The sequence below is a fragment of the Glycine soja genome, chromosome 11, assembly GCF_004193775.1.
Source record: "Glycine soja cultivar W05 chromosome 11, ASM419377v2, whole genome shotgun sequence".
Taxonomy (NCBI): Eukaryota; Viridiplantae; Streptophyta; class Magnoliopsida; order Fabales; family Fabaceae; genus Glycine; species Glycine soja.
In genome coordinates this window covers 8,213,429-8,226,478 of record NC_041012.1, presented here as the reverse complement: position 1 = coordinate 8,226,478, position 13,050 = coordinate 8,213,429, and the positions used below count along the sequence as shown (strand labels likewise).

Below are 13,050 nucleotides of genomic sequence, written 5' to 3'. Positions count from 1 at the left end.
TATGGATTAACAACTTGATTACTGGACCCATGCATGGCCCATCTGACCTTTCTTTCACCAACTACTTACTATTACTAGAGAGTCAACACTCAACCGGTCAAAGTGTTGAATCATAGTTGCAATAGCTACCAACATAAATATTATTTTTATTCCCGATAATTTTTATTTTTATTTGTAGATTAAAATGTTTCTTATGTCTTAATATTTTCTGTCTTTGGTGTGAAAGGTAACTACTTGCTTGTCTTATTTTACATGGAAACTAGCCAGGTGTCCAGTATCCGCGTAGAGGCATTGGCAATCACGGTCACCATCAGGTGATCTGGCTGAAACCCATGCCGACAGCTTTCCATGCACGCCACGTGTATATTTATTTATATTAATTCATTTTAGGGATGCTTTGCTTTCTGTTTCCGTCTCTCGCCGTTCAATTGCTTCGTCTTTGGTCTTCAACCGTTTCAATAACCTGCCCCCACCTCAGCTATAAGGACAAAATCTCTAACGATTTTTTTTCCTTACTTTAAAATAATTGATCTATTGCGATAAACCGAGTAGAGGAATAATGGTGTAGTAGTAGTGGAGAGAAATCGCGATCTGGAACAGAGTTTAGCTGAAAGAAAAAGAATCGAGTTGAAATGGGTTTCTTTGGTACCATTTTGGGGTTTTTGGGATTTGGGGTTGGGATTTCGATTGGTCTCGTGGCTGGCTACTTTCTCTTCATCTACTTCCAACCCACCAATGTTGAGGTACGTATGTTTGTGTGTAGCAGCTATATGCTGCTGCATATGATTCTTTAAGCATTGTTGTCTTTGTGTTTGAATTTAATAACTGTGGCTTGGACAGGATCCTGAAATCAAGCCATTGGCGGAGCAAGAGCAAGAGACTCTGCAACGAATGTTTCCCGAGATTCCTCTTTGGATAAAAAATCCCGATTTTGATCGGGTAACCTACTATTACCCAATTTGTACTTGCTTTTTTTTTTTTTTTTTTACTTTAGTAGGATTTGACTACTGAATAATTTGTTTAATTTTTTTTTTTTTTTTGTCAAGCTTGACTGGCTGAACAAGTTTGTAGAATATATGTGGCCGTATCTTGACAAGGTTTGTAGTTTTAATATATGCTTTAACTCTTCGAGATTAACATCTACTATACTAGGCTTTTGATTCTCCTTGTTTCTAAGCTTGTTTGACTATGGAGATATTTTTAATTTATTTAGGCAATATGCAAGACTGCGAAGAACATTGCAAAACCTATAATTGCTGAGCAGATTCCTAAATACAAAATTGATTCCGTTGAGTTTGAAACACTCACACTGGGGTCACTGCCTCCAACATTTCAAGGTTAGTAAGTAGATCCGGATAAGAACCTTGTAATTGTCCGACAATGTCTTGTGAACAGTGTTAGCTGTTTTCACCGAGTTTCTATTCTCTTCTATTGCTTACAAGGGGATAAATATTTGATGTGGATTTTCTGCAGTCAGAAAGACAGAATTTTGAATCTTAACCTTTAATTTTATTTTTTTACTCTGTAAAGTTAATATAATATTAGAAAAAGAAAAAAATAGCCATTAGATCATGACTGCTCCCTTGACTGTGTGAAATGTGACTCAGTGAATCTAGGGTCCATGAATATTTGCTATTTTTAGACATTGCCGGTGATACCAAAGATATTAGCCTTTTTGGGATATGAAGCAGAGTTACAGAAAGAGTAACCAGCATTTACACACAAAATCTTCTTATATGGCTTGTTGGTCTTAAATCAATATTTTCTATTATAATGCATTTCCCCATAAGATCCTCTGTTTTTGTCATGAATATTCCTAATACTTCTTTTGTTAAATGCACATTTATAGGAATGAAAGTTTATGTGACTGATGAGAAGGAGTTAATTATGGAGCCTTCTGTAAAATGGGCTGCAAATCCTAATGTCACTGTTTCTGTTAAGGCATTTGGGTTGAAAGCAACTGTGCAGGTAACTTTATTGTGTTTTGGTGCGTGTTGGTAGAGAGGGGATTGATAACTTTTTTTCCCTTCCCACTGAGAGCTCTTATTTCTTTTCAGGTTGTGGATTTGCAAGTTTTCCTTTTGCCTCGTATTACTTTGAAGCCTTTGGTTCCTAGCTTTCCTTGCTTTGCGAACATATACGTCTCTCTCATGGAAAAGGTTGGTGATTGTTGGGTGTATTACTTCCCCCCACCTACTTTGCATGCTCACTTGAACATGTAATGAAAGACACAAGTAGAGTATTTGATAGTGTTATCATGGAGTGTTTTCTAGTTGGAAGTAATGTTGATAGAAACCCCGTACTGGATGATTGGATATTCTATTCTTATTGGGAAAGAGGAGCTGGGATAGATCTTTCATTCTGACCTACTTATGTGCAAGTTCAATGCATGGTCTTCCTATTGAAAATGCTTAAATTCAGGATATATTTCTGTCTTCTTTTGTTACATGTACATTTCATTGCTATTTGTCCCCATAAAGTCTTGAATGTTTTAAGAATGTAATTGTTTTTACTTTTAGGAATACTAGACATGTATTAAGAATCACTAACTTCTGGCAATCACAATCACAACTCCCTTTTCTGACGTAACCTAAATGAAATAAATAACCTTTGCACTTGACTTGTTTAGAATTAAAAAAATTCATCATAGTCACTGATATTTACACATTTTAAAACTGAAAGGTGACCTTCAAAATATTTTTGAGAGATTCTAGGGCTATTATAGTGATGATCATTTATCAAGCTTTCAGCTTTTGTCGACAAGGGATCATGTTCAAATAACTTGCTTTCCTCCCTTATTAGTAGTTTAGTAACTTCAAATATAATTGTGATTGTAGTTCTTTTCTTTTTGGGTGGGTTTCTTCCATATGCAAATGATTTGCGATTGTAGGTATATTTTTGTTGATGCTTATGATGATATCTGGAGTTATTATTGCCATTTTATGATATCCTTGATGATGTTGAAATTCTAACATTTTTTCTTCCTGCTTATACATAATTAAATTATTTGATTTTATTTTGAATGTTTGGAAACTTTGGTATTGTTTTCTTCCTGCCCCAAATTGATATCAACTTGTGATTATTTTATATCCGGTTATTATCTTCTTTCTGTTTTTGGTGTACATTATTTTGCAGCCACATGTTGACTTTGGGCTAAAGCTCATAGGGGCTGATCTTATGTCTATTCCGGGGGTCTATAGGATTGTTCAGGTATAAGATGGTATCTTCTTTATCTGTTTGTCTGCTCCCCCCCCCCCCCCCCCCCCTTTCCTATCTACATGGTTAATATTTGAAGTCTGAACTTGCTTACATTCTTCTTCCATTCTTTAAGCCAGAGTTGACACCGGCTGCATAGTAGACAATCTCACCATGCTAGAAATGAACAATTGTTTGCTCAAGTAGATTTTATTTTGAAATGTGTGATATTCTCAGTACAGACCATTGATTTGTGTATGCACAAAACATCTTTGCTGGCATAATGGTGGGAAAATTATCATGGAACAATTTCTTGCATCAAGCTGGTGTTGTGTTTGCACATGTCAGATAGAAATTTGATTGCTAAAGGAAATAAGAACCTGTGTGATGTGAACATGACGAAATATGTAGTGTAGGGGTCTGAATTTGAACTGTTTGTGGGCTTGTAAGGTGTTATTTTACAGTTCATTGAGGGTATAATTAGGTCTTCTTGGTTAAAGTGGTCCAGTGGTGTCAGATTCAGTTGGGTGCTGTTACCTTTTTAGATTCAAGCCAGCTTTTTGTTTTGGCATTTTCTTCTCTTGTAGAATTAGTTATAGAAATATCATTTGATTGGTCACATCTATGAAATTGAAAGTTTGTTTTGGCCATCTTAAATGCCTTCCATTTTCTTGATTATGCTACCTTGTTTTATTTAAGTTTTATTATTACAGATTAAAGTGTACACAGAAAACTGGTGGTCCTTTTATGTATAGCACATATGTAATGTATTCTTTGGTTTATGGTGTGCACTCGCGGTTTATGCTTTTGTAACATATCCATGTTATTGTTATTGTACTACGCTTGTTTTGGTTTTGGTTTATTGAAGTATTCATCGCTTATTTTCAGGAGCTTATTAAAGATCAGGTTGCAAACATGTATCTATGGCCCAAAACCTTGGAAGTTCAAGTGTTAGATATGTCAAAGTATGTTACTTCATTTCTATAAATGTTTGTCAAAATATAATGGTATATTACCTTAACTCTTTTCTGTTTTTTCTTGTGAATGTTATTGGGAATCTTAGAGCCTTGAAGAGGCCTGTTGGTATTTTACATGTAAAGGTTCTGCAAGCAATTAAGTTAAAGAAGAAAGATCTTCTTGGTGCATCTGACCCTTATGTGAAGCTAAAGCTTACTGAGGATAAATTGCCATCGAAAAAGACTACTGTGAAGCACAAGAACTTAAATCCTGAATGGAATGAAGAATTCAATATGGTTGTTAAAGATCCAGACTCCCAGGTTTTAGAGATTAATGTTTATGACTGGGAGCAGGTAAATCTGTTGAACTGTAAGTGTTTTTTCTAGTTTCTTCTTATGATATCATAACTGAATGTTGTTTTTTTGTATCTGTGCTTAGGTTGGGAAGCATGACAAGATGGGTATGAATGTGATCCCTTTAAAAGAAGTTTCCCCTGAAGAGACTAAACGTTTTTCTCTTGACCTCCTAAAAAATATGGATCCTAATGATGTCCAAAATGAGAAGTCACGAGGGCAGATTGTTGTGGAATTGACTTATAAACCCTTCAAGGAGGAGGATTTGGGCAAGGGGTTTGAGGAGACACAGACAGTACCGAAAGCTCCTGAAGGTACTCCAGCTGGTGGAGGTTTGCTTGTAGTTATAGTCCATGAAGCTCAAGACGTTGAAGGAAAGTATCACACTAATCCACATGTACGTCTTATTTTCAGAGGGGAGGAGAAAAAAACTAAGGTACAGAATCCCAAGAAATACTTGCATTTTACTTTTTGTTTCTTCTGGATTATCTGGAATAAATAAAATATTAGGCTCCCTAACCTTTCCCCTGGAAGATAGGGAAAACCCCTCTTTACAAGCTTGGGTTTTAATACTCCTTAATGGGTTTCTGAAATTATTTCCATTCAACTAAATCCCCATAGGTTGTTGCTAATAGATGCTACTTAGGAGGGGTGGGGGTACAGGTTCCAGTTTGGCAAATCTCTTATAGAATGTGGTATACTGTTGGAGAATTTAATCAAACATATTGTAGTCTAACCATTCTACCCAGCATATGGTCTAGTTATTTTTTCTTGTCTTTACTCGAGTAGCAAATTCATAATTCTTTTTATTAATCTAACAAAAAATAGAAAAGAGCAAGAAGATAATGGGATGCAGATGCAAATGTCAAAGATAAAAAGATTGGAGTGATACATGTATACATTAAATTCAGGCTGATATTGGTTTTTTTGTATGGAATACTGATTTTTGTATGGAATGCTGATGATGCCTATGGTTATAATCACAGCGCATTAAAAAGAACAGAGATCCAAGATGGGAAGATGAGTTCCAATTTATGGTGGAGGAGCCTCCCACCAATGATAGATTGCATGTGGAGGTTGTCAGTACTTCATCAAGAAACCTGCTCCACCAAAAGGTACATAATCATAGCAACTCTAGAGTTCTGAATTATGTGATGCATTATCATTAGTATGATGGCATACTGTAGAAACTAAGCCCGAGCCTTATGCAAGAGTGAGTTAGACTAGAAAGCCTCAAATTGTTGAAAAAAGTTAAAACACGTGTGGAATCTGCACAAACTTTTAATGATTCCAAATCCAAATATAAAAATGTAGGCTGAATTACACAAGTGCCTTTAGCTTTGGGTAATGTCATGCTCACTGCTGTCTATTTTGATGGAACCTTATTATTGGGAAGTTGATTGTTTTAATTTGAATCAAAGAAAGTAAATCGCATGTCTCAAACTTCAAGGGAGTTTTATATAATTTAGCCTAAATGTATGTTGAGGGATGATTGTATTCATGTTTCTAGAATCTAGTGCATGTGAAATTGACTTCATTAGTTCAGAGGAACATTATATTGAATTTTCAGAAGATAGTTAGTAGGATCTTTGTTATGTTGTGCGGTAAACTATACACTCATGCTGCTTTTATATACTCTACGGAGCATCTTTGTTTCAAAGTGTTTCTTGCATTTTTGCCTTTTATTGCTAAAATGAGAAATTATAAGCTCGCCCATTGCAACTTTGATTTAACACTTGATGATTCCTTGTTTGCACTAATATGTTCTTTTGAAACAACAGTGCTTTGCCGTGAAATTAAGCTCAACGTTTTTTTTCCCTTTCATGTTACTTGATCTGACTTGAGTTTTATTATCTTCTGCTCCTTACGGCATTAGGAACCATTGGGTTATATCGACATCAATCTTGGGGATGTTGTTGCCAACAAAAGAATCAATGAGAAGTACCATCTTATAGACTCCAAGAATGGTCGCCTCCAGATAGAGTTGCAGTGGAGAACCTTGGAAGCATGATGATTAAATTCTCCATAGATTTGTACTTCTGTTTCTTTCTCCCCTTCTTTCCTTTTTAAAAATTTGTTTTCCATGCAGTGTAAGGAAAAGGTGAGAAGGGTATTTCATGTGTTCCTGGGATATATATTGGTTTTATTTGTCAATCATGTACATGTTTGAGATAAAAAGGTTTGAAATAGCAAAAGCATAGATATGATTTGGTTTGGATTATATACATTTACCTTAATTGGTATCATTGAAGAACGACCTATATGATGCGTATCCAGCTTTCAGCTTGAACCATAATTTCAACAGAATCAGAATGTGATCCAATATTATGAATCGAGAGGCAATTTTACTATTGGGTACTTAAAACTCGGGAAATTTTGGAAATCGTTAACATCCAATCATGCTGGTTTGGAAAATTCAGTTTACAAGAGGTAAAATCTCATCAACGGCTCCCAGCGGCTTCCATCCGTTCGTAAAAACATTTCGTACCATTAATCATTTCTGTTGGAAATTGTCTAAGACGAAAATTCCTCAAATTGGGCCTTTTCTTCGTCTTTCTTAACTTGTGTAACTAATCAAGCACAAGTAGGCTCGTTTGTAAAAAATCTACACCAAGATTTTCGGACTACACACAACAAACCAGCTTTACGTCCGAATGTGTAAAAATTCTACATTCTACATTTTATTTTAATAAATTTTAATTATATTCCAATATATATTATAAAGTATTATTTTTTTTATCAAATATTTTGAATGTATAAAAAATTAAATTGAAGATGCATTTTTGGCACTGAAATTCGGGGATGAAAAACTATTGAATTTATAACATTTGAAAACGTCAGTTTAAGTGCCAAGATTCTATTTAAGAAAACTATTAGTGTTCAGTATAATAAATGAAAGTAATCAAAACAATTATTTTCATTGTTTTAAATAAGTCTAAGTTTTAAACAAAAATTATAAACCCAATATAAAAAAAGGCTCTCTCTATATATATACCAACAAATTGGACAGTATTTTTTTAGATTAGATACCAACAAATTGGATGTTCTTGTATATTGACCTTTTGCATAAGAAACGTGTCCATATACATATGAAAGCTCGTTTTATGCTGGGTGGAGCTGAGACATCCTTCAATGATTTTTTAACACATTGTTTTAGTGCATAATAGTTTTATTAACAAAAATCTCAAATTATTAAATAAAATTAATGCTATAGTTTTAAGTAGTAATAAAAAAAAGTGAATGGAAGTATGAATTTTGTCCCTTTATTTTTAGGTGATTGATTATGCATTTTCGTGAAGCTTGTGAGCCAATTAAGTAACGTGACGTGGCAAGAGAGAAGTGGGAAGGCATGGGAATAGAATAAGCGATGGGATTGGGAAATGGGAACACCACCCATACAATACAATACAGTTATCCATTCACATTTCACAGTTAGCACTTAGCAGACTCTGCTGCAGTGAGGTGAGGGGAGGTTTGTTTGTTGTTTCGTTTTTCCTTTCCTTTCCGCCAGAATCCGTTGAGAATGGCGTTGCCGGTAGTCGTCGATGCAGAGTACCTCAAGGAGGTCGACAAGGCTCGCCGCGATCTCCGCGCACTCATCGCTAACAGGAACTGCGCTCCTCTCATGCTCCGATTAGCGTAACTCCTTCTTCTTCTTCTCTCTCACTCTTTTTATTTTTTTTCTTCTTCAATTAAACGATTGATTTTAATACCTAGATTTCGCTTCGTACACGGTCAACGCTGCGATCGTGCAACTGTGTGTTTCCCTTTTCTGTGTTTGAATTAGCTTGATTTGATGCAGCTGGCACGATGCCGGAACTTACGATGCTAAGACCAAGACCGGTGGACCTAACGGTTCGATCCGGAACGAGGAAGAGTATTCTCACGGAGCCAATAATGGCTTGAAGAAAGCTATTGATTTCTGCCGTATGCTTTTTCTTCATTCCTTACTTTTTATCTTTTCCTAAAATTATTTCGTTTTCATTTTGCTAGCTAGCTAGGTTAGGAATTGTAATGCTCCGTGCTTATCTATTTGCACATACTTTGTGTTATTTGAGTATTGAATTAACCATAATACATATAGGCTTGAATTTGGTTTGTGATTTGTCATGGTCACGCGGCCTTGTGTTGAATTGAACTCGCTTAGGATGTTCTTACCAAAATTGGAACTATGTCGGTCTCCTTGTCTTTCTAAGAGTTGGCTGATTTTCTGATGTCGCAGAGGAAGTGAAGGCAAAATATCCTAAAATTACATATGCAGATCTCTTCCAGGTGATCATTTGTTTTCATTTAGTTGCTATAAAAGTCTGTAGTGAATCTGATAATTTTTTACTGAATTCATTAGGTAAAAATTATAGAATGGGGTCAATGGACTTTCAAACTTGTCTGGGATTTGCATGATAATTAATTAAGGGTTCCATTTTCTGCCACTATCAGTTCAAATTACTCTTTTTGTACACTGTTTTTTACTCAAATCTCATGGATGCTGCTGAGGCTTTGGTTTTCCTATAGTGTTAGGTGGGATTAGTTTATGACTCTTGTTTCTATTTTGTTGCCTGATCATGATTGAATTTCAGTATGAGGTGGATGGATGAATCTTAAGGTTACAGACTTAACATGCCAGTGATGTAGTGCCTTGTTACACTTAAGACTCATCCTCTTATAATGTTTGACAACTCTGATTACTTATGGTTTCAAATTGTGGAACACATCCCATGATGCGGCCAGGATATTGTGGTTGGGTTCACAACCACATCACACCTTTTGATGTGTTTGAAAATCACTAAAAGATCTGCAACGTTCCACCAAAACAAATGCATCACACAGCAATGGGAATCAAAGTTCTCAAACAAATTGTTCTTCACTCTTTCTATTTCTTTACTTAGTAGATTTAAAGTGAATTTCAAAGGGTTGGGGAGATTTTAGGATGTTGGCAAGTTGGTGAATGAAAGGTGGGATTTGGGAGGGAGGAGCAATAGATGTGGGATTTTGAATGAGTCATGATAAGTTACATTCAGTGCAAACATAAAATAATTTTATGCTGCAATGGCCACAATATTGCATCACAATAGCTAAAATGCCTGCAATTGCAGTGGCCACAACCATGTCTGCATCCACAACCACTACCACAATTTAAAACCAAAGACCACAATTGCAAGGGGATTGACAAACATTGCCCAGTTAATCAAGAATTCTTGATAGCTATATCTTTTTTGTATTAGGAGCAGTAGTACAGCTAGATGTTGCTAGTTAAGAAGTGTACAGGAGTACAATTGAAGCTCAAGCTCCTGTATTAGTTAATGGAATGAGTTTCAAGTTTTAATAGCTTAAGCATTTACCTGGTTGTGGTCCAATTCTTTTGTGGCAAGTTTTTGACATGCATATAGTTAACGTTAGTGCCTAAGATTTCTACAATAAAGGTGAATATCATTTGATTTTCTTATACACTAATGTACTAGTGTCAAAGGTTAGAAAATATCAGCAATTTGATATTCTGAAAATCAAAATTTCCCTTAAGATTACCAAAATTATTTATATCAGAATCAAGCAGTTACTGGATTTTTGTGTATATGACATACAAGCCATTTAAATCCAATGAGTGCATGAGTCCAGATTCTGTTGAAACAGAGAGGGAGGAGATTATCACTCATTGATAGGGTTGATAGGGCATAGCTTGTATAAAACAAGATTCATTTATAAGTAGAAAAAAGATTTAAACTAACTACCATATAGATTATACAAATCTGATTAAAAAATCATTTCTTTCTCCCTGTGCTTCCAGCTTGCGGGTGTTGTTGCAGTTGAGGTTACTGGGGGTCCAACAATTGATTTCGTTCCTGGTAGAAGAGTATGTTGTGCCATGCCTTTAGTCAGAATATTAATTATTATGAAATCACCAAATTGTGTTTTGTTCATGTAATTTTCTATTCTTGTAGGATTCAAAAGTATCTCCTAATGAAGGGCGGCTTCCTGATGCTAAAAAAGGTGTGTTTTGAAATTTGTCAGTGATAATACTATTCTCTTCACCTGGACTGTGAATGATGTTCTATTTTTTGTATTCCCTTCACAATTGACGAGGTTAAGAATGCAGTATGAAAGCATAAAAATATGTCAATGCTGTTGTTAGGTGTTCCACATCTCCGTGATATCTTTTATCGAATGGGCTTGACTGACCGAGATATTGTTGCACTATCTGGAGGACATACACTGGTAATTCTTCTTTTGTTTAATATCTTTTTATTATTTGCTGTGATTATGACTAGATTATTCTTATCTTACTTTCTGTGGTGATCTTATAAGGGGAGAGCACATCCAGAGAGATCAGGGTTTGATGGCCCTTGGACGGAGGACCCTCTGAAGTTTGATAACTCATACTTTGTGTAAGACTTGTGTTGTGTGCAATACTATAGAGTTTCACTTTGTAGAGCTTCACTTTAGCCTCGCAATGCAATATTGGAAGAGTTTGATTTTTATCTACATCTAAATATCATTGTTAACATCAGGGAACTTTTGAAAGAAGATTCTGCTGGGCTGCTTAAACTTCCAACAGACAAGGCTTTATTGGAGGATGCTGAATTTCGCTGTTATGTTGAGCTATATGCAAAGGTAATTGAGATTAATTCAAATAACCACCGTTTTGAAATTTGTTTGATGTTGTGTCCAAATTACCAATTATTGTTTCTCAATAGCATTTCATGTGAATATCTGTTTACTATAAACACCATGAAGCTTGTAATCTTATTGCATTAATTATTAGATCAATCTTTTGGCCTGAGGTACCCACCAGGGTTGGCTTAATAGTGAGAGATTTGGGTAGTATGCATAAAGTTTTAGGTTCTATCCTTATCGCCACCATTATACAGTGTACACCAAAAAAAAATTCTTTTGGCCCAAGCTCATTCAGTAGCAGTTGAGATTAGTAGGATCCTTCTTCCCCATGTGCGTTGTGCTTTGGAATTTACTATGCTATCTTGACACTTCATTAGTTCAAACAAACTGGCCCATTGACCTTTTCACCATTGGCTGGTCAGGTATTAATAAAATTACATACTTTGCCAACAATTGACTAAACGTTGGTCTTGTTTTCCTTCTTTAGACTAATGAAACTAAAGTTTACATTAAACTAAATAACATGCTTGATAGTGTTAGCACTTGTATGTAGAGTTGTAGAATAACTTACCGAAGTTTCTGTTTTGCTCTAAACCCATTAAAGAAAATTAAGAGCATACTATTTTCAGCAATGTTCTGGCTGCTGTTAATGCATCATTGATTTGTGTGAATCTGTCTGCTGTCTCCTATTTTAAAACTCTGTCACTCTGGCAGGATGAGGATGCATTTTTTCGAGATTATGCTGAATCACATAAGAAACTTTCAGAGCTAGGCTTTGTGCCAAGTTCAAAGCCGATTTCTATTAAGGAAGGGACCATACTGGCACAAGGTGCTGTAGGAGTTGTAGTTGCTACCGCAGTGGTGATCCTCAGTTACTTGTATGAAGTTCGCAAAAGAGGGAAGTAAACTGGATTTGTTCATCTCTTGGCTGTTACGGTTGCGTGACCCTGACCCTGACCCATAGTGTGCAAAACAGGGTTCATTTTTGCAGCTTCAGTTTCTGTTTACTTAGTACCAATAAAGAATAATGCTACAGACATTCAGACTTTTATATGAATAGACTAAAAACATCCCTGAGTACTCAAATTGAGAGCAACTTCATTATACGTAAATACAAATTTTAACATTCCCAGTTACGTGTTGTTCTCTGAATGGTTAGAGGGTAGACATGCCGAAAGAGAATGACTAATTTGTCGTGTATGTTACGTGCGAGGAAATCAGAATTATGAAAACCGTGAGTCCGTAACTGCACTAGCCGAGAGAATTGTGAAAATCATGCTTATAATTAGAATGCACTAGCATAGAGAATTCTCTTTTAAGTGTTTAACCAGGTGGAACAACCCCTGTACTAGTTTATTCAAATATATAAAAATATATTAAAAATAAATTTTTTATCACTTCATTATTTATTATAAAATAATTCAATGTAGATAGTGTTTTTAATATATATGATGTATACTTTTTCATTAAAAAAAATTGTTAATTTTTCTCTTGAAGTTATGATTTTATAAAATTAAATATATTAAATATAATTTATTAAATATTATATTAAAACTGTATAATAAATATCATTACTTTTGAATTTTTATTGTTTGCGAAATATATTTTCGTAATTGAATTAGAATTATCTAATTAAAATTGTATTATAAATATTATTCGTGTGAGCAATTTAAATATAAATGAATTCATGAAATTTAATTAGATCTAACAACTATAGTAGTATAATTCAATATGATCCTCTAAAAAAAGGTCTCCTCATATAATTATGTAAAGCTTAAGTCTACTTTATTTACATATTTATAGGCACAAAAGTCTTAAAACATTGGATTGTTAATACTTAATAATTGTACATCACTTTTTTGTGTGTGTGTGCACATACATACCCACGAAGAGGAAAACAATATTTTTAAGATTAGATCATTGAAGAACGTGGTGA

General features: G+C 34.9%; 2 protein-coding genes across 2 annotated transcripts; both read left to right on the top strand.

Moving 5' to 3' along the window:
• The first annotated feature begins 399 nt into the window (after positions 1 to 399).
• On the top strand, positions 400 to 6,777 carry LOC114375738 (synaptotagmin-2-like). Its single transcript, XM_028333585.1, has 12 exons — positions 400 to 743; positions 841 to 939; positions 1,047 to 1,097; positions 1,214 to 1,337; positions 1,850 to 1,968; positions 2,058 to 2,159; positions 3,136 to 3,210; positions 4,084 to 4,160; positions 4,259 to 4,505; positions 4,591 to 4,941; positions 5,492 to 5,620; positions 6,382 to 6,777. The coding sequence occupies exons 1-12, from the start codon at positions 633 to 635 to the stop codon at positions 6,514 to 6,516; spliced, it is 1,620 nt and encodes a 539-aa protein (XP_028189386.1). The 5' UTR covers positions 400 to 632; the 3' UTR covers positions 6,517 to 6,777.
• A 1,074-nt stretch (positions 6,778 to 7,851) lies between these two features.
• On the top strand, positions 7,852 to 12,250 carry LOC114375739 (L-ascorbate peroxidase 3-like). The gene is made up of 9 exons (XM_028333586.1): positions 7,852 to 8,144; positions 8,308 to 8,432; positions 8,728 to 8,777; positions 10,288 to 10,353; positions 10,442 to 10,490; positions 10,633 to 10,715; positions 10,806 to 10,885; positions 11,009 to 11,111; positions 11,829 to 12,250. Exons 1-9 carry the CDS (start codon positions 8,029 to 8,031, stop codon positions 12,018 to 12,020), a joined length of 864 nt encoding a protein of 287 aa, XP_028189387.1. The 5' UTR covers positions 7,852 to 8,028; the 3' UTR covers positions 12,021 to 12,250.
• The last annotated feature ends 800 nt before the right edge of the window (positions 12,251 to 13,050 follow it).